Here is a 21,864-nt window from a genome sequence, read left to right on the forward strand (position 1 = left end):
CCTGCAATGCTGCATCCAGCTCTGGGATCCTCAGCACGAGAAGGACATGGACCATGGAGTGGGTCCACAGCAGGCCACAAAGATGATCAGAGGGATTAAGCACCACTCCTGACAGTTCAGGTTGTTCGGCCTGAAGAAAAGGCTCTGGAGAGATCTTAGAGAATGTTCTAGTACCTAAAGGGAGCCTACAAATGGAGAGGGGCTTTTTACAAGGGCATGTAGTGTCTGGACAAGGGGGAATGGCTTTAAATTGAAAGAGGGTAGATTTAGACTGGATATTAGGAATCAATTCTTTGCAGTGAGGGTAGTGAGGGGTTGCCCACAGAACTTGTGGATGCCTTATCTTGGAACTGTTCAAAGCCAGGCTGGATGGGGCTCTGAGCAACCTGGACTAGAGAAAGGTGTACCTGACCACAGCAAGGGGGTTGGAACTGGATGACTTTTAAGGTCTCTTCCAACCCCAAATGCTCTATGATTCTGTCTCCACATGTTTCTGCTTTTGAAGATTTTAGAATAATCAGGATTGTAAGAGGAATGACTGCTTCTCCTAGAGCACATCTGTACGTTAAAAACTCTAATAATCAGATATTTTTAAAATGACTGAACTGCCAGTTAACCACCTTAACAGACCAGTATATCCTTGTTAAGTTATTGGACAATATGGTTTCTTTTAAATTTTTTTTTATTTCTTTTGTTCTTAATTTTTGTTTGTTGTTGCTGGTTCTTTTGTTTGTTTTAATACAATTAAAGATGTACTCCACAAGAAAAAGCAGAAAGAGTCCTTCTGGAAAAAAAACAAATATATTGAACACATACCAATCAAATGGTACAGATATGGGACTGGCTTTGATTTCAAAATTTAAGTAGAAATAAAAAAGATGTAATGCAACAGCTGTTCAATTTCCAAGTCTAAGTAGGCACTGTAAAAAGACATTTCCGCTTTCTCCAGCACACATTCCTGTCTAAATGCTCCCACTGTAATCAACTCCTAGGATCCCAAACAAAAATAAAACCCAACACTGGGAACATAATCTTAGAGTAAAAGTTAATATCCATCCACCCACCCTCTTACAAAAAAGCAAACAAAAAAAATCCCCCCAAATACAACCTTTCAATGCTGCTGTTTTGACTGGAGCAGAATTGGAGAATTTATAAAGGTTCAAAAGCACCCAAGGCAAGTAGTACAATACAATTTGTTCACTAACTTGTATTGGAAAGGAGATTAAAAACATTGAGATCTGCATCTTGGTACATAAAACTGTTGTCCTGAATAGAGAGAAATCTTTCAGAAAAGTTTTACAACTTGGTGGAAGTCCAGGACCCAGCTTTAGGCACCATTAATTCATGGGGTTTAATTCTGACTTTGTTATGACCACTTTTATATACTGTACATCTACCCTAGTTGTATCAGTGGTGGAACTGCTCACTGGTGTCCCTTTGAACAACTGTAAACTAAACCAAAGTATGCAACTCCATAGGAAGCTAGAGATCAGGTGAATATACAGCCAGTTATATCTCCCCTGCTTCACGCTCCTCTGAGCTCCTTGGCTCTTCCGAGCGGCCGTTAGCGCTTTCGTACGAACGTTTCTTGTCTTTGAAATCCCGTGGCGACCTCTCCCTCGAGCTTCTGTCTTTGTCACGGGATGTTCGATCGCGATCTCTCGAACGCTCTTTGTCTCTGGAAGATCTTTCTTTAGAGGATCTGAAAGGTGCAGTGCATTTGAGAATTCAAGTTAGACATGAACTGGTAGCTATCAATCAGCACTTAGGTTTTATATCTTTCTTCTTTTTCCAGACCAGCTTTAGATTTATATGAACAGAAGTGTATGAGAAGACACCAAATCATTCTACCCTTCTCCCTTTCCTACTTTAAATCCTACCTCAAAGTACTTGTCTTTTATCTACATTTATTACAGAGCCTAGATTAAGTTCAATGTGCTTCACTGCATCTCTTACTTTCAGTGTCCACCTCCAAGTTTACATTAACTGGAGTGGAGTGGAGTGGAAATTTTTCATTTGCAGTCTCTAGTTTAAGAACAGTGTCTAGCCTTTCTCAGACTATAAATCACAAACTTAAAAAAACACATTTAAAAACAGGAGTTTGATTAAAAGTAGCAGGAAATTAACTTGCATAATTCTGGAAGGGAGGCTCTATATGACAAACACAAAACAAATCTGGAACCTGTACTATGACCATATTTTGTTATAAGAACTAACCCTTGTGTGACTTTGAAATGTTGGGGTAGTGTTCTTTTTAGATATAGATAAATAGGCATTTTCAAAACCTGTATGATGGAGACAGAAAAGACCTGTTTTGTTAAATGAGCTAGGTAGTTTTAAACTAAATTAGCTACCTGTATGGGAGAAAAATGGATTAGACGTCCCCCTTACAGATGCACTTAGGTCTGTTTTTGAAAAACATTCCATCTGTATTTTACCATATACTGCAATCACAAAATGTTCTAATACAGATTTTTACAGAAAAATCTTAACAGCTAGCCAATCAATTCCTAGTAAAAAAATTTGGTACTCTGGACCATGAGACTGTACTCTCTGCACTTACAGAAAGTAACTGTCACTTAACCTCCAAGCTTCAAAACTAATGTCTTCAAAATCTTTTACTAATTTCCTTTTGTAAGCTTATAAAGAAGTGAACTTTCATGTTAATTGCTCATCTGAAAAGACTACTTTCCCTACAATGTAGTGTTTTGCAAGACTTAGTACTTGCAAAAAACACTGGATCCACAGGCATTACCCTATTTCACAAACTACACGTTACAGAAGAAGAGAAACTACATGCCAAATAAGAACTTCATCCCGGATCTAGTTCAACTGTTCATCAAGTACCTTGTGCCCAAGTCCCCTGCAGAAGTAACTATGATTTAACTCCTGAAATAATTTGAACTATAAGCCCTGCATGTGCGGCCACTTCAAAACCTGATCTTTTATGTTCTTGTAGGTGAACAGTCTCAGGGTTTTAAGACTGAGCGAAGTATGCCACATTGTGCAATCCCAAGTCTTTTAAGTTATGCTCTCCTCATTAGTGTAAACAAGTCAGCCAATCCTCAGGAGCAGACAACAACTGAATCATTCAAAAGCAACAGCCGTAGCCTGCCCCCTGCAGTAATCTTTCCACGAGAGATCCTTGCAAAGCACAATCTTCAGATGCAGTGTAAAAAGTTGACTTTCAGACATACCTAAACCTACTTTCATCTGGTGCAGTTCACAACAGATGGGTGTTGGGGACAAGACCCCAAGGGAAAACCTGAATGCACTGCTGATATGCCTGGGTTCAAATGAAAATCAGCTGTTTCACTTCCTATGCTGCATGAAACTGGTATCAACTTGACACCAATACTCTGTAGCACTCATCCAAAACAGAAATAATATATAACTCTGTTATTGATATATTAAAAAATAAAAGAGAATAAAGCACTCTGGTGTGTCAAATCATAAATATGCTGAAATTGTAACTGAAATCTGAGACAGACTCAAAATGTGTGGAAATTACTAAGTGGTAAGCATAAACTGAATTTAGTGTGAAAATTCTCACTGTGTGTTGGGAAAAGCCATTTATTTCTAGGGCAACATTCACCTCTTTTTGGAGCTGCGCTCTCGGCTCCTCTCCCTGGAGCTGTGCCTGCTTCTATGGTGGCTGCGGCTCCGGCTGCGGCTGGCGGAGCGGGACCTGTGGCGGTGCCGTTTCTCACGGGACTTGGATCGAGTCCGTCTCTTGCGTTCCCGCGAGGCCGAGCGAGAGCGGTGTCTGCGGCGGTCCCGGGACCTCGACCTAGGAACAGAGAGGGCTTTCAGCACACACTGCTCTCACCCAGCCACTCTCACCAGAGTGCTGTGAACATTACACACGCTATGTGTGAGCACATCTGTACAGAGAATGAATGGCCTGCACTGTTCACAGCCATTGCAGTGTCTGATTCACAGGCAAACAGACAGGGGAAAGCAACATCAGAAAGCCTACAAACTCCTTTTTGACTAATGCAGACAATTTTATAGTTAATTCATGACTGTATGGCTACAGCATAGCAAATTCAGGCTCCTGAAAGCAAATAAAAATATGAAAAAAATCTACTTTTTACATTTTAAACTAGTATCTGTATCAGGGAAAGAAGAACTTAATGATGCAGTGACAGGGATCATCTGCCAGAATTTGTGTTATGATGTTCTTTAAAAACTGAACCGTATTGTTCCCCATAGCTACAACAACAAAACTAATCTGGAAGGTTCTAAACACTACACAAATCTAGCATTTTCTTATTTTTTCGCCCCTCCGAGTCACTTTGCAATCATACCTCACTGGTGACCTTCAATTGTGTAGATTTGAAACTACACTCATACTATTCATGGGTGATCTTGATGAGTTAACCTGGTGCTTAGGGATTTTGAAAACATGGGCTTTCACCAAAAGTTATTAGCCAGAAGCTTTTGTAAAGAAAAACCAATTCTCTGTGTATTAAGTGTTACTTGGGACATGAAGCTGCATTGTAATAGCCACAAAATAGATGTAGATGTACAAACTGAGTAGCATGGTGATAAATAGTGTACAAACACACAGAGAGATGACTATGTAACAGAAAGCTTTGTTTGTAAAGATGGACATCTTAAACTAACAGTGCTAGACAGTCTTAAAATGTTCCAGCTTGTGAAAGGCTAACTTCACCGCTGGTATGCCTTGTCTGCAGATTTATATACCTTTTGGCATGCTTGCTGTGGGATCTGGACCTGAAATAAATGGAAAATAGTAATTTTTCTTAAGAGAATCTCACTATCAAATCAAGTGCAATTTAGTAATAATAAACCAGACTAGCTGACCTGTTATTGTACTTCTTGCTTTAGCAGCAAGTATTTAAAGGCCTTTTATTTGATGTCAACATCTTTGTAACATGTTTATCAGGAAACACATCCCTGTTTTATGTTGGTTGGGTCTTTTAAAATTTATTTTTGAGACAACTCTACTGGAAGCCCAGAAGATTATCTGACCAGCTCTTTAACTTACATCCCTCCCACAGAAAAAGTTCCCAGGGGAAGTCAGTATTCCCAGATTTCCTGATAGGCAAATAGTACCAAACTGCAAGAGATTTCAGAAATTCACTGTTAACCTCTGAAACTTTAACATGTCAAGAGAACTGCAACTCAGGTTCCATTCCACTCCAGCCCCACCAGGCCTGGAAGCTACTATTCCATAGAAGAACAGGGAACTGCCTTCCTTAATCATACACTGAACTGCTTCCAGTAAGAAAAATTTCTAACATCTCTGAAGGAAATTGTTAAGAGATGTAAGGCACTCATATGCATGCAAGCTCATGTCTGTCAGGTCTCAAAACAAGGTACACACCTGAAAATTATCTCAAAGGCCCTCAGTTCAAATTTCTAGAGACAATACTATCAGCAGTTTTTAAAAATGCTTTTTATGAGAACAATTCCATGTTTTAAGATTTAGAATGAAATTCCGTCTCAATCCTTCTAAGTTTCCAAGAAATGCAAACTATTGTAATTCTGCATATTTAGAAATGTGTATGAACTGTATCAGTTTTCTTATTAAACATAAATAGGTCATAATGTACATGCAATTAAAACAGATCCCTACCTCCTTAGTTTCTCCCTTTCTTCTCTTTCCCTCTCCTCTCTACGTTTCAGACGTTCCTGATTTCGTTTCTCCTGTTTATCAGCCACAATCCTCTGAAAGTAAAAGAATATATTAAGTTATATTAAAAAGTTTTCACATGAAGGTGCTACAAAAATAATCTAGACAGTTAACATTCAGTTCTTTCCCTCAGGCATATCCCCTTTCCCTTGTGTATATTATTCCCACTCTCTTCCTCAGGATATATACATATATTTTATTTTTTTTCTTGAAGAAACAGAAGTTACTGCAGAAGAGCTGCATATGGGTGTTACACGAAGACCTGAAATATGCAGTTATATATTAAGTTTTTAATAAAGGGGAATTCAGAACAGTAAGTCATGCCTTTAATGTGAGAGTTTTCATGCCAATCCTATCATATTTTGGACACTGGGGAAAGGCAGAAAGCAATCAGAACTGGGAGAGTTAATTGTTTCTTAAAGGACTTGGTTGGGCCAACACCTAAGTTTTGAGGCTACTTGTTTCTGTATTATGACTGTGGGATAAAGTTAGAGCAGATGCTTCAGCTGATAGCCCCCAGGGTGAACTCACTACTACTGGGGACAAGGCACGCTCAGTAGAGGGCCCTCAGGTGTGCAACTCACAACTGGAGATCTGGCCAAACCCAAGTCTTGCCACCTTCTGGACATGATGCAAGAAATTCAACTCTTTGTAAAGACCTTCTTCTGAGAGGTGGAATTGCCCCAGCAGCATCTTGATTAGATCTCTGAGGAGAGCTCTGAGGAAGGAGGGGATAGTTATTGTTTTCTTTCTTTATCAGCAAAGCACTTTGAAAGATTAATTTATTGATGCTTTGGGAATGTGAAATAGTTATCCATGCATATTTTGTTCCAAATGATGTAAATAATTAGTTATTTCAACCCTTTTTGTCAAATTATATCTATATTTCCTTCTACAACATCAGCAATTTAGCTACAAGCAAGGTTTCTTGTTCAAGTGACTCTTTGCATAATTTCATGGAGGGATGAGAGGAAGTACACATGACCTGTTCTCGCATCTAAGATTTAAGTTACACCAGCTATAGTTAGGAGCCTGAATTGGCAACATCAACAGGAAGAGTTGGCTCTCCAAAGGGCAAGTCCCAGTATCCATGCAAGACAGCTGGAATATTACAGAACATAAACCAGTTCATTTATTCAAATCCAGTAGCAGCAATTCCTGCTCTGAGGAATTAAACCAATTTAGCTACTGTCTTTGGTGATTTCTACAGTTAAATTGCTTAACTGAACTGTGAACTCCATAATTTGTCATAAATTAAGGTCATAAATGGCATCAGTGTTCAAATCCATCCTCTTGAAAACCAGAGGTCCAGAATATCATTCCAGTAAGTCTTTCTCCCAGCATATGATTTCTGGTCAAGATAGGTTATAATATTCCAACTGGATTTCAAATGTTCAAGCTACAGAGAACAATCAACCTCCCCATAGCAATTATTTCTGACTTCAAGATATACATAATTTGGCATTCCCATTTTGGATAGCTACAGCCTTGAGTTGTTGCATTCTATTCAAAATAATTTCCTAATCTTTGTCCAGGTAAAATAAACAATTTGAGTTTTAGTCATTCATTATACAGCAGGTTGAGTTCCAAGCATTTCTTTACATTTTTTGAAAACTTTTCCAAGTGTTATCATCCTCCTTACTACATGCTCTTGTCAAGAGTCTCCTTATTACTTTTAGTCAATCATCTGGCTCAAACCAAAGTTCATTTGGCTATCTCCTATAACTGCTAAATATGTTGCAACATTGCTGTTGTTCACTCAAAATACAGTTCTCTATTTTAAAAAGAGATTCAAGTTCTTAGCTCCCAAGATGCATTACTTTGAATGTGTGTTTTAATCTACCTCAGTGCAAAAGAGGCCACTATCCAGGTAATTGATGCTAAATTAGAATGTTTAGTGGTTTCAGGCTAATGAACTCCCAAAGTTTAAAGGGATATGAAAAAAAAAAATCACACATAGAGAAAGAAATACTCCATTAAGGCTGCCTGGCAAATAATTAAGTAGGAGCACGCACAAGAAATGTAAGAATGATTTACCCTGAGTTCCTCAAGCTTCTCTCTTATTTCAATAAATCCCAAATGTAGTTTTCCTCCAAAGTGATCAGCAAGTCGTCGGTCATTATCATGAAGACCAAGGTAAGCCGAGCACACTTCACAAACCCGTAGCTTCTGCTGCTGAAAGCTGGAGGCAGGCATAGAATTCCTGTATACTTCCTAGAAAAGAATAACATTTGCTGTTACTTCAAAATGCACATAAACACAAGGATGACACTTGACTGAAGACACACTACAAATAACCAAATTCAATGTACACCAGAACACCCTTTAGTTAATTCACACTATTCATACTTAAGTGTATCACTAAGATACAGGACATGTTTCCTTATTTTGAAAACTGAACACAGTTAAAAGGACATTAAATGTTTTTGCAAATTAAAAAAAAAAAAAAAAAGTTGGGTAATTACTACCTTAAGATTATATTATATAGAAGGATGATGTACTTTTTCATATACAACAATGAATAAACAGTTTACTATGTTGATGTATTATGAAAATATGACACCAGTTTTAATTCTGAATCCCATTTAAAACAGCACTAGTCTCCTGAGAAATTTACCTGCTTTTTAGACACCAATTGAACACATTATCTGAGCAGAATTTACCTAAAGACATTCAGATGATAGATCAGCAAGACTGCCAGCAATCCTTCTGGTACTATTGAAACAGCTGCAGATACTGGTTTCTAGAAATTTCAGTATCTTTGTGTAATATGATATGGAAAAGCTCTTGGTGCATTCTGTCATGTGAACATTACCAGGATCATTTTGACTTTCCTGATACACAAGACATGAACTCTCTTTTAGTGAAGACAATGAACCACTCCACTGAAGCTTTCCAGCATGAGGTTACAACAGGATTGCCATAGCAAGAGCCATGGGACCAAACCCGATGCAACCATCACAACTACAAAGGTAGTGTTCACATATACAACTGACCAACACAGCCCAACTAAGATAAACGCATCATTTGTGGAAGGAAGTACAATTTTAATGGTATAGGAGTATATTGAAGGGTAGAAACTTTAACTGGATGCCACAAAGCAATTTCTTTAGTTTTATATGTAGCAATTAGCTAAGGAATTGACAGAGATAAGATGTCTTGCACTACACAGAGGCCAAGCAATTTAATTTTTGACCCTGCCCTCTCCATTCCCCAATCCTTACACAATCAACTTACTTCTGCTTCTCTCTTCTTTACCCGAGCCTTCTCCACTTCATCCATTACTTTTTGAGATTCTTCCACATTCCCATCAGCTCCAAGCTGTTCTACTTTGGCCAACAGTTTCCCAATTTCTTCATTCAATTCATGAACTCTTTCAGCCTTGAAAGACAAGAAAAGGCTTAACACAGGAAATACTTTTAATTATGGAAAACAATCTGAACTACTACTGAGTTATGGTACGCAAAATTAGAAGGACAGAATGAAAAGAAACGCACAGAGGGAACTTCTCCAGTTAGAACTAAAACAGAAAATGGCTCTCTGCAAAGAACACAGACAAAGGCTAAGTTACCAAGTCTATGTAAAATTCCAGAAAAAGGATTTTGTTCAGCAAACTGCAAATAACTCACACTTACCCAAGACAGGCTTGAAAAATTAATATTTGTACAACCATTTCTCCTAGCATTTGCATATATGTGCAGAAACATCATAGGTTTTTCATTCAAAAAAGGTATACAGAAAAGGATATTGATTTTGTTTACTTTATAGATGAAGGTTGGATCAAAAAGTGTAAGAATTACTAACATGAATTCAAAACCAAGTTTCCTGAGGTCAAAAGTATCAGAGAGGTCTCTTCCTTCTGTTCTCTTCTGTGCCTTAAAAGGCAATTTTAGGAAGGACAGGAAAAATGTATTACCTTTTCCCCCCTCTTCGGTAGGAATTCTCAGATTTGATGTATTTTCAAAACTTGAAACTGTCTCCTTAGAAAAACTGGCCTCCAAAAAAAAACAAAAACTTGTCTGCCATGCTTACTTTAGCTGCAACTTCAGCACTGATCTCTTCCTGGGTTTCTGCTAGTCTTTTCTTGGCCACTTCCGTCCGCCGGTCGCAGTCTGCAATAAATGACTGCAGGTGGTCCATTGCCTAAAACATCAGAAAGAACAAGGATCAATGCTGTCAAGAATATAAATAAATTAGCTGTAAGGCTTCTTCAGTTTATTAAGGCTTCACTTTCAGAAGTTTTTAATTAGTGATTAGTGAAACAATAATCTACCAGTTTATGCTGACTAATCACACATATTCATAGAGATGGTTAAAAAATTATAATCTACACACTGCCATAGTTTCTAAGTATTTGCAGATTTTTGGAAGTCAATCTCTCTTAAGGCAGAAGAAGAAGAAGCAGTAGTGAGTATTTCTAGTGGCATTAAAATTCCTGGAAGGCTATTCTTGGAAGGATCACTTCATCCAACCGTGGCATGCAATACTGAAACTTTTTTCACTAGGGTTTAAGCAGGTATATTAACCATCCCTCCAAATAAGAATTAAAAAACCCAAACCCTTTTGTCCTAGCAAAGACTAACTTCCTAGCTGGGAGTTCAAAATAAACTACAGTGTATGGAGACACAGTATATGATTTGTTATCTGCAATATCAAATTACTTTCTTTGTTAAGTGTAGAATTTAAAACTCTCTTCAAAGCATGCATACACAGTTTTAACATATGCTTGCTATTTGACAACACTAAGACATCACTCAGGTTTATCATACTCTGAGAGGCTGTTAACAGTTCTCCTAGAGAGGACTACCAAATTAGCATATTATCATGAAGAGGCAAGGATCTTTCATGTAACTGTGACAAGAGTTTCTCTGCCTCTTTATAAAATTGCTTTTCAAAAGTCTTCCTTCAGTCTGTAACACAAAATCTGTTGCTCAATTTATCCACCCAAGTACACAAACTAATGCTTTCTCTCCACCATTAAGACAAAATACATACATCAAGCTCAAAGAAGAAATCTTGATCTTTGGATGCTATTTCATAGTCTGCCCTTAATGCCAGGTCATGCACTTTCAGGCATTCTCCAAGGTCCATTCTCTGAAAAGACAAAGGCAATGTGATTTAACTTTTCAGATGTGTTACAAGGAATAAGGGTAGCATGATTTTCTTTAACTGTCAAATATTCTGGAGCAAGTCATCTGTCCTGTGGTAATGAGAGTTTAACAAAGCTATAAGATTATACCAGATCTTTGACAGACATGCATGAATCAAGAAATAATAACAGCAGAGCGAACAAACAGCTTATCTTGTCATGATGGCTGTTTGCATTACAAAGTATCATTGATGTCCTGCAAAAATGCTGTTTTACTAGAAGCTCAAAAAACTAACTGAAGTGGAACATCATGTATTGAACTTAAACAGTTTAGTAGAGCCAAGTTCCATGAAAATAACTGGCAATTAAATGGTCAAATTCTTGACCTGAACCTGTCTGCACACTCCATGATAATGTGTTTCCATTATATTCATCACCTCAAAGAGCTACAACCACAGCACCATTGTAAATGCTGCTTAAAAAACATTCTTGAAGCATTTCAAGTAGCACAACCAAAAATCAAATCCCTGCAAAACATTTTGCAAGTGAGGAAAGATGAGCTGAATGCCGGACTATGTTCAAGAACCCAGGAAGAAAAAACTTCACTTGTAATCTAAAACCATTCTAGAAGGGGCAGGAAGGAAGCAGGGATGTAAAAAGTAAGCAGGCTGCATCACAGATTTATCTTGCATACAATGCCACTGAGGAGAGTGCCCAGAATCTTACTGGGTAACGACTACTGTTTTCAAATTGCATTTTGCATAGGAGACAGCATAAGAAATTCTAATTCAGTCTGGTCACGACAGGTCTGGTGACACAGCAACGCACACTTGACAAAAACCAAACTGAAAAACTCCACCCACAGACAACCACGAAAAAACCCCAAACCACCACCCCCAAACAATCTGTAATGGAAACAAAACTGAATGAACCCAAAGCAGCCTCTCTGCAACAGCACAGGCTGATATAGAATCATTGGAAGTGATTGTGAAGTCTGCTCTTAAGGCAGCGCTCACTTAATAGTTAGAAGAATTCATCCTTTCTTAACATTGAAAGCACATGACGAAAATTGAACTCTGTTGGAAAAAGCTGTTACTGTTGCAGTTAAATAACAATTTAAAATCTAAACCTAAAATAATTAAAAACTTGCATTGTGAGTTTTGTAAATAGAAGATGAATGTTAACTCAGAACATGCTGCAAGCCAAATGAGTGAGGGTTTTGTTGAGTTTTTGTTTGCTTGTTTTTAATAAAATACTTGGATTTAAGTAAAGTAAAATAAACAAACCCCAATTATTTTAGTCTTTCAAATTTTTACTTGGATTTCCAATGAAACCATTAAAGTAATTGTTATGGAAGCTGTTGGTTTATTTCATACAGAAGTTTCAGATGGAGAAAAAAGCCTACATTGGTAAAATAAAGAATTCTGAAGTTGAGAAGGTTTTTTATAAACTGTAGCTATTTAAATCCCCTTCAGCTACCATAAATCTGTTTTCCAGATAACATTTGATTGCAATAGGGAACATCTGACTGCAATGATAAAGGAAAAGATTAGCTTTTCCTTTTGCAACTATACAGGCCCTCAGCAATTTTGTTAACTGATGCAAATCCACAAAGACCTTGAAGCTGAGCAATGTATTATAGAGGTCTCTTTCCAAGCCATGCTGACATTATTTAAACCGAAGCATTTTTCAGGAAAGTTCTTCAATACTAGGAGAGCAATGTAAAAGAGCCTTAAAAATTATCTGAAAATTAGACACTTGAAAATTATCCTAAAATTGTGAGAAGAGTGACTTTATGCCAATTCATCTCTTGTACTGAATAAGGTCTTAAAGGCTAAAACTGTAAAATTCAAGGATAATTCCGAAGTTATAAATGCACAGATAAGGTTAGTGACACACTTCAATAGGTCTGAATATAGTGACAAAAAGCCTGAAACACATCCACCACACACAACCCTCCCCACTATTCTAACATCCAACATGCACACACTTTGAATAAATGCATAAAATAAAATTCCATCACACACTAAAAACCCTCATAATTCACGTAACACTACCATGACTTGCTGTTCACTTTACATGTGTTTTATGCCTCTTTCTCTTTATTTAGGTTGCATTCCACCTCCACAAAACAGTACATTTTCTGATTTCTTTGCCTTTTACTGGGAATTATAAATTCAAAGCCTGAAAGGATGCTAATTAATCTGAGCCAGCACTAGTACAGAGAAACATTCTGTCCTCCCCTTCTCTCTGCGCTGTGCCACTTCCATGCTGGCACATCTGCCTGTGCTGTTGAACACAATCTGGATAGTGACAGGGTAAAAAACATCTTAGCAAACCAAACAGAAAGGCAAATTTTTCATCAGCATACCTTTGTCCAATTTGTTGGGCAGCCATACAAACAATGTGCTGAGGGTGTGTAGGGGACAACACAGTACTGAATGAACTTAAGAAGCTGGGGTCTCTTATAGTATTAAGATGGCAAATTCAAAAACTGTTGAAAACCCTCAGTAATGTTAGTGGAAATTTTGGGAGACAGAGAATATGTTATGATTCCTTTTTGTTAGATGCCTCAATCACAACAGAAGAAATTTTGGCTCCCCTTCCTCCTTTTGACTCAACAGGGTGGCCTAACAGGGAGCAAGAAGAAGCAGGTACAAGAGAAAAGGATTCTTTATCACTAGTTTTGCTGCTGAAGAAATTACATCATTGTTGAAACTGCTCCTCAACACAGCCTATACTAGCCCTGGGTAATCCTTTATAAGTCTTCACAGAAATATTACTACAAAATGTCTTTCATAAAAGTTCCTTTAGCAAATCCCAATGTAAAGAGATCTAAAAAACCCACCACATATACAACTCTTTAATAAGTTTGCACATTAAATGCAAAAACAGGCTAAAAAGCACTTCTGCTGGTGCAAGTTATGCAACATCAGGCAAAGACAACTTATCTTGGGGATGATTCATTACTGTCAGAAGTCTATGCTGGGTCATGACTGCCAAGAACCTTAACAAGCACAGAGCAGCTTGCAGTATAATCTGGCTCATATGGGTAGCTGCAAAGTAGATGGACAGCAGATGAAAATGGACAGAAGATACAGTAAGACACATTATTTTCCTTTTCCACAAGTCCACCTTGCAATTTGGTGCCAAGACATGCTCTTCCCACAGAGGCAAAGAATAAGCATTGGTAGTCTGCCATTTAAAGATCAATCACATTTGAAACAGAAGATGGCTAAGAGGGAGACTCATGCTCAGAGACCGAGTTAATGGAAGGCTTAAAAAGAACACACACTGTTTTTCACTGTCAATACACTGGCTTTCAGAGAGAATTACACTTCCTAAAAGTGATTTACAGAGCAGTTCAGATGAACAACACAAATAAAGAAAGGTGAAATCATCCAAGTCCCCAGGCTAGACATAAGTGAAGCTCATTGAGTGAGCTAAGCCATGCTTTGGGTCTTTCTGCACTGAGATTAAAATCTGAAGAAAAGCCTATATATTTGGAGACTATTTCACATCAAAGTTATTGATAAAGATTAGTCTAGGTAACCACATATAAAGCAGGGTATCAGGAATCCTTTTGTTATTGCTGAGTTCTACTTAAGAAACTAGTGCATTCTAGTACTTGCTGACCACTTTCTACAATATTTTTTTTATTTCTTAGTGTTAGATAGGCAATTAAAGATGACTGACTTCCCAGAGCTGAGGTTTAAAAAACTGGTCTTTCATAAAAAAACACCTTTGTATTGAAATGATTTAGTAATAATTTTTGTCATCCCATCCACAAAATAGAATCTCTTTGGTATAATACAGAAATATGGATTACATTTTGTTTGCATAGTGCTGCTTCAATCAAATCAGGTGAAAAACAATTACCACATGAATTAATTACAAGTTAACAAGGAAGAGCTGGCCAAGAATCTGGCAGTAGAGCATCTGTCTGTAGAGTTAATTTGCAAAATAAATGTGCACTTTGAGTAGCTGACAAATAACTAAATAGGAAACGAAACTCTCATGTGATGCTGTTTCTGGAATATGAAATTAAGGTGGGATTTTTCTGCCCCTTTTTAGCTCTTGAGCTACCTACCTATAGCAAAATTCTCATTTTAGCACTTCTACAACTGCTACAAGTTCCTTTGACAGCAGAAATTTGATTACTGAATATACTCCATACAGACTGCAGAAAGAGCACAGAAAAGCTGAAGGTACTTAAAACACAAAGAGCTGATGTTGAGTCAAGTGACACAGGAGCACAAACTATCAAATACTTTTAAAACCAGCAGGTATCTTTGACAGGTTTTTGAAAGAAAATACTCTGGGCAGTGTTTGTGTAGATATTTCTTTTTAGATATAAAGATACCAAAGCAGTTCACATTCAGCAAGAGAAGAATTTTTTGTTTGTTTGCTTAGAAAGATCTGACATTGCTGAAAAATTGATACTGGAGGAACCAGATCTCTTCCTTTATCCAACTGTCAAGGCACTACCAGGGTCTGTATGAGAACACTTACCACTGATAAAAAGAAGCTGAAGGCAGACTCCTCGCTGAAATCTTCCTTATTATGGAACACATTCTTCAGCTGCACTAACAATTTTATTTTGAACAGATTTCTAGACTTGTGATAAAACCCATCCTTTCTTGTAGGTAACACATATTTAGAAGGGCATTTAAGTTCTCTGACTCTACTAACAGTTTTAACTTTTGTAGGACTTCACTAGCAGGAAAGAAATGCTGAGTAAAAAAGATGCAGAAATTGTTAAGTTGAAGTCCATCCTTAGCAATCACTGAATTTCAGGTATCTTCTGAAGTACAATACTTTTTAAAAGACATTGCTCCATGTAACCATACTCCCATTTCTGAAGACTTCAAATTAGACTGCTGCTAGTTTTGGTAGTGATGATTTATTCTTTCTTCTTATCAAATGAGATACTTCACTGTTTACATAGTATTTGCTCTTCTAGCCTGACTATAAAATATATTAACACATTAATGATAACCATGCAGAAACTAACAACCCCCCTCCTTCTCAATAAATTAAACCCATTAAAATGGAATGTGGCACAATCAGTTCACCTTCCTGGTGCCGACCAAAGAAACTAAGAATACATTTCAGGAGACTGACATGATCACTTGAGAGGACAGCAGTGCACTTCACAATTCATCACCACTGGGTTGAAGGCTTCAAACTGAGGTAGCTTATGCAAGCCTAATTTAATTTGATTTGCTAAGCTGAAACAGTTCACATGATCAAATCAGTCCTGAACTAAAAAACTGATACCCCCAGACACAATGCCTTTTAAAGCTTCTAATGTTTTTTCTAGATGCACAGCATAAAATCACAGTCACACCCCAAATCACAAGTTTTAAGCGTACAAATAGCTGCAGAGCCAGTGGGACTACTGGCAAATAAATCAACTGCAGATTAGAACTCCTTACTAACATCTATCTGCACATGTGTGAAATATCCAAACTTCTCTTATACAGTAAAAGGAGATGCAGACAGTACATTCAGTGAGCCTAAATGGATTCAGCCCACCATGAGAGGGATACCCATGGGCAGGTGAACTCCATATTTCTCTAGGCTCCACTGCCTAGAAACTTTCTAGCTTCAGTGTGAGCTTCAACACCCAGCTCCTCAGATGAAATCCAAATTTATATGTCTTAATCTGGAGCTGAATTCCACTCCTAATAAGATTAAAGTTAGCAAGGTATTCAGGTATATTGCTAAACCAGGGTCTTGATTAATGTGGTGTTTAGTCAGTAAGAGCCCCAAAGAGCTCCACGCAATAAATTTAGGAGCATCTAAAGATATGCTTAACTGTGGGATGAGCCAACAGAGCCTCTTTTCAGGTCTGTAATAAATAAAATGCAAGAAATACATTTTTTCCTCAATAAATACACATAAATAGAAAGTTAATTCATTGAGCAGATAAGAGTTGCTGTACCATCATTTGCAAGACCACGTATAGTATTTGTGAAACTTTTTTCATCAGGGAAGCACCATCAAGTTGGTAAGAAAGCCAGATTAATGCAGAAGTGTTGGGATTTTTCAAAGACTGCTGCTGGGTTACAACTATTCAGGACATTGGTACTTACTAATAGCCTTATTAAAGGTGTTAGTTTTAAATCTTCCCACCTTGTAATTTTCATTACTACTCTGCTATTCATTCAGGAACATACAAAGATAGAGAAACACAGACATCTTATTCTTTACATCCAGAGAACACGGCTTAACAGGTTTGTACCATTATGGGGGAGTCAGCTGACTCCTACACGTGCAGCTTCAGTCCTCAATATCAGAATATCGATTAATAAACTTTTTTGTAAAGAAAAAACTCAAACACCAAAAACCCAACCCAAACCAAAACATAAAAAAGACTGCAATCATTAAGGGTAAAAGTAACAATGTTAACCCTGTAAGGTAAAAAACAAACAAACAAATAAAAATCCTAACAACAAAAACCAACCAACCAACCACAAAACCAATCAAAAAAATCCACCAAAAAAAAAAAAAAAAAATTGCTAGCTGCAAGTAGGAAAATTATTCACTGTCTCATCAGCCAGGGTTTACAAAGTCTTACTAATTTCTTATTGTAAAATTTTCAGCTCAAAATGAATGAGCAAGCTCTTAAACCACTGACTTTTATATATAACTGGTGTCCAAGTGATCATTAATGCAAAAACACCTTCACCAAGCAGAGATATTTCTGACTGCTTGACTTGAAATTTCCCAGTCTAAAACCCAGCAACTTAGTAGCACAAAACCATATCTATAAAATAATCCCTAAAAAAATGTATAAACACACTACACCTTTACCAACATACTGCAACCTGAGGAACACGGGTTTTTACTGTCAAGGGAATCAAAGCCTTTGCAGAGTTTTGGGAATTTGGCCATTAAGGGAAAGAACACACCAAAAGAACAGGGCCTACTCATATGAGTCACTTTGTTTGTCTTGTGTTATCTGTGAATGTCCTCCTTGAGTGGTTTGAAAGAGTGGGTGGCCTAGAGATGTATAGAAGTCTGCATTTTGCAGCGATGAACAGGAATAAACAGTATCTAGGAATTGTAGATCATCTTGTGACACACAAAAAAAGGGCAATTCATATCCAGTATTTTACTCATAATCTAGTCAATATAGAGACTTAACCTCATAAAATGTCCCCAGAGAACTTACTCTTTCAGGAGCATTCAGAGACTTGAATCAAAAAAAAAGAAGTCACTCAAGTTTTGCTACTATAGGTCTTGAATGCAAAGATGCATCAAGATCTTCCTTAACAAAACTCTGGAGAAAACGTCACAGTAATTTTCTACATCAGTGACAAACTGCTCAGTAAGACTCCACGCTTCCTGCCCTTTTAAAAACTGCTGTTAAGAGAGAAGGTCCATTCCTGTAGCTCTATGATCAGGTAAACAACAGAACATCACACAGCCCAGGTAAAGCCTGTCTCTTTTGAGTCCCCTTTCTACTACTCCCACTAAAAGGATTAAACTAGTCACTGCTTTTCTGCATCCAGATTTACATTGTGGAACACATTTTGTGGTGTGATGACTAATTGCATAAGGAAGGAAAAGACTTGATATTCTCTAAAGAAGCAGTTTCATTCAGTATTCCAAGAGCTGCTGCAGCAAAATCTGGTATGAGGCTGAAAAAAATCTTCTATTGAGGACTGAAACTGTGTCAGCTGCCCCAGCTGACATGACTAACCTGCAGTTAGTTAACTTGCAGTTAAGAGGTGCTACTGCATGATACCTATGACTTCTATAGTTCTGAAAATGAACACTTCTTCACTTACAGCTGTTATAGAGATGTTTGTTTATAGAAACTGGATCACAATGAAAAGCTGTCAAACAAATCTCTGACAAGTTTCTTCCTGTGGATTATGACCAATGCCTTTGTATGTTTTGATAGCATACCAGTATGTCCCAAGCAGGAGTTATTTTGCTCACCACAAAACCAAAGCACCATCCAACCTAACAGATGGGCTGATGGTGAAAAGAAAGCTACTGGCCTGTGTCAGAGCCCCTTGTTCCCTATCCTCACGCAGTGGAACTTCTACTACAGAGTGCACAAATGTCCAAGTCAAACAAGTTATTAATATGCCATAAATTGAGATTTAAGAATTGCTTTAGAATTTATGACAATGGCACAGTAACTGTATATTGTACAGTAAGTGTCATTATCATATCAAACATATCTAAACTTTTAGAAATTTAATGATTTGAACTTTCAATTATTTTCATTAAAATATTTCTGAAGAGAGAAAAATCTCTTTACTTCTCTATACAAATACATCTGTGGAACACTCTCCCCCTATAACATACATTTTTAAGAAAGTAACTTCATAATTTATACATACAATATATTTTATTTCTTTCTATTACTTGCAACTGTACCACTGTAAGGCCACTCTGCCACAGCACAACTCACGCCGTAATCTTATGTGGCTTTTCATGTAAACGATGACATTTGGGTAATAATTAGCATATAGAACAGAAGAATTCTAAAAATTAACTTCAAAACCCATAAATTAATTGTTTCTGAAAGTTCCTCTGAACTACCAGAGAGTGCTAGATAGTCACTGAAACCCATGCCATGTAAGGAAATACTACAAAGAACAAATATAATTCAATTTCTGCACTTATTTAGATAAAACACAAAATTCAGCTACGTACAGTTCCAGAGAGCACATCATGAGGGCAGCAGTTGAGAAGGTGGCTCTTGCACACTCGGTCATCGCTGAATTTGATCCGCTGACGGGTGGTGTCGCCTGCAATATAGAAACCAGCACGTTCCAGGTCAGAAAGCTGCGGCAGTCACACGTGTCCTGCAGGTTACATGCAAAGCGTTAACAGTGCCCTGTCACATACTGAAGGTCTATGGAAACTACAACTCAAAACACTCTATGCTTCTTTGGCAAACAACACCAAAACCACAAATGTGTGTTTTAATGCTTTATAATGCTATTTAAAAATCCTCTCACACTTCCCCTTCAAAAATGCAGCAGGAAAAGTGCTTGAAACCAGAAAGTCAGTATTAGCTTAAAAACACTATGATACAATAGCATTTGTTAAATGAGCTATATAATTCTCTGTTCAGACTTTGCATGAAATAGTGATGTATTTCTATGCAAGAATTAGCATATCAAAGCAGCCTCATAAACACAAAATGAAACACATAGAGTCTTCACCAAATCCCACCTGATACTCGTTTTATGATTTTGCTCTTGGATGCAATGCACCCTTTAAAATCTGATGGGAGTAGCATAAAGAGTTGGCAGAAGAATGATTTTAAATGCTTACAAACCTGAAAAAAAAAAAAATCAAACATACGGGCATAGCCTATATGCAAAATATTTTAGAGGTGTTTGCATATCTCCATATGATAAACCTTTTTTCTTTTTTCTTCTATGTGCTGTTTGTTGGGCTGGAACATCTTAATTACATCTTCATTGTGGCAGGTTGCAGCTCCTGCATCAGCAGAAGCATCAACGTGCCCAGACACTGAAGTTCAATTGCAAGGTTAAATAATCCCTTCCTGGAGCAAGACCTGAAGTCTTCAGAACAAAGTAACCAGCTGGTATTCTGGGGATGAGGGCTGAACATGTCTCCCTTTGAGTAAAATAATTGTCACTGTTTGAAATTCAGAAGAGAGATCACTGCAATGGCTCTCTTCTTGTTAACACACAGGCATGATAAAACACCTCAATCTCTCTAAGGATGCAGCCTTTTATTTTAAACATAATTTGAGATGATCTCTCTTAATTGAAAACCTACTGGTGAATTACTGAAGCAGAAAGAGCTGCTGTGAGAAAAAGTGACATACAGTGAGCTCAGATAGCAGCCTCTTCCATTTCATCAAATATTTTAGAGAGTATATTAGAGAGTATACTTAGAGAGTATATTTTAGATACATTTTGCAGTTATTCAAGTTTTCTTTAATGGCTTCATGATTTGAAAGTCTAAACTTCTAGATTTAAATCTCTTTAAACAGTTCAAGAAGCCATATTCACTACTGAGGTTAACTACGAGAGAGAGGAATAAAAAACCTGTATTATTTTAGTCAAACCTTTCTTATTATTATGTAATCAGATTTTAAAATATTCATTCTATGTGTAGGATGCTAATATATAGCATTTTCAGATGGGCCATGTTTCAGATTATTAAGTAAACAAAAGCTTTCATAAACACAAGCTTAATTTGCCTGCAGTATACAACAGGTAAAACCTGTAACCCACACACCAAAGAGCTTCAAAGCAGTTCAACAATAGGTTTTCTAGAGGGCAACCTTACTGCTTGGTTCTACTTACAGTACTAAAAGTTCAGAGTAATCCCTTTATAATCATGCCTACGACTGCAGTAAAGAGTTTTGCTCTTCTTATTTTTTTTTTTCTTTTTAGGAGGTGGATCTTTATTTTTTTAAACACATAACTGCGTTTGTTCCACATTCATTAACACATCTGAAAAGTTATTGATAACTCACGGCTCGGCGAATGCGGGGCCTTTCTGACACTCCCTTGCAGATTGATGTAGGCAGGCAAAGATACATTGAACCTTTATAAATAAAACAAGGGGCCAGATTGTTCAGTTTGTATAGAAAAATAGACTCTGCCAGCAATTTTAACACAGCATCTAGAAATACATGTTGACTGTAAAGATTCTTCTATATAAAGACACATCAACAAAATAAAGTATTTAAAAAAAACCCCAAAGCTGATGGCCTAATAGCCATAGGAGTCAAGGAGTTACCAAGACCAGAAAACTGCTGAAAGACTCATGTTCCTTAAGTAATGTTGGCAAATAGTATTTTCATAGACATTACCTCCAATTACCTTTTTTTACACCTCTACCACAACTAGGCACTGATACTGCAGCTGAAATACAGTCCTTTTTCATCAAAGTGACTAGATGATAATCACAATTACCAACCAGAGGAAGAGAGCATAGGGGAAAAAAAAAAAGTGGCAGAAACTGATCAACAACAACCTAAAGAACACTTTACACATTCATATTTTAAACTTTTATTCTTTCTGTACTGTTCCTTTATTTAAGCACTGAAAAACTTTTAGAAAGCTTCCCTTACAATTATGATTGGGGTATTTACATTTTC

At 37.2% G+C, this 21,864-nt stretch overlaps 1 protein-coding gene across 5 annotated transcripts in view; it reads right to left on the reverse strand.

Moving 5' to 3' along the window:
- Nucleotides 1-209: 209 nt before the first annotated feature.
- LUC7L2 (LUC7 like 2, pre-mRNA splicing factor) overlaps nt 210-21,864 on the reverse strand; it is a 30,092-nt gene continuing 8,437 nt past the window's right edge. The window contains exons 2-11 of one of the 5 annotated variants that reach the window (XM_058805882.1): nt 21,238-21,308; nt 19,431-19,525; nt 10,658-10,756; nt 9,695-9,805; nt 8,900-9,043; nt 7,700-7,876; nt 5,606-5,697; nt 4,711-4,740; nt 3,596-3,790; nt 210-1,702 (exon numbers count right to left, since the gene is read on the reverse strand). In XM_058805882.1, the coding sequence (XP_058661865.1) occupies nt 1,510-1,702; nt 3,596-3,790; nt 4,711-4,740; nt 5,606-5,697; nt 7,700-7,876; nt 8,900-9,043; nt 9,695-9,805; nt 10,658-10,756; nt 19,431-19,525; nt 21,238-21,308 (1,207 nt within the window). In that variant the 3' untranslated portion in view covers nt 210-1,509. Of the gene's footprint in view, nt 1,703-3,591; nt 3,791-4,710; nt 4,741-5,605; nt 5,698-7,699; nt 7,877-8,899; nt 9,044-9,694; nt 9,806-10,657; nt 10,757-19,430; nt 19,526-21,237; nt 21,309-21,864 lie in introns of those variants that run through there. The other 4 variants (XM_058805883.1, XM_058805884.1, XM_058805885.1 and 1 more) reach the window with 4 other exon arrangements.

The sequence above is a fragment of the Ammospiza caudacuta genome, chromosome 5 (genome assembly GCF_027887145.1).
Source record: "Ammospiza caudacuta isolate bAmmCau1 chromosome 5, bAmmCau1.pri, whole genome shotgun sequence".
In the NCBI taxonomy this organism is placed as follows: domain Eukaryota; kingdom Metazoa; phylum Chordata; class Aves; order Passeriformes; family Passerellidae; genus Ammospiza; species Ammospiza caudacuta.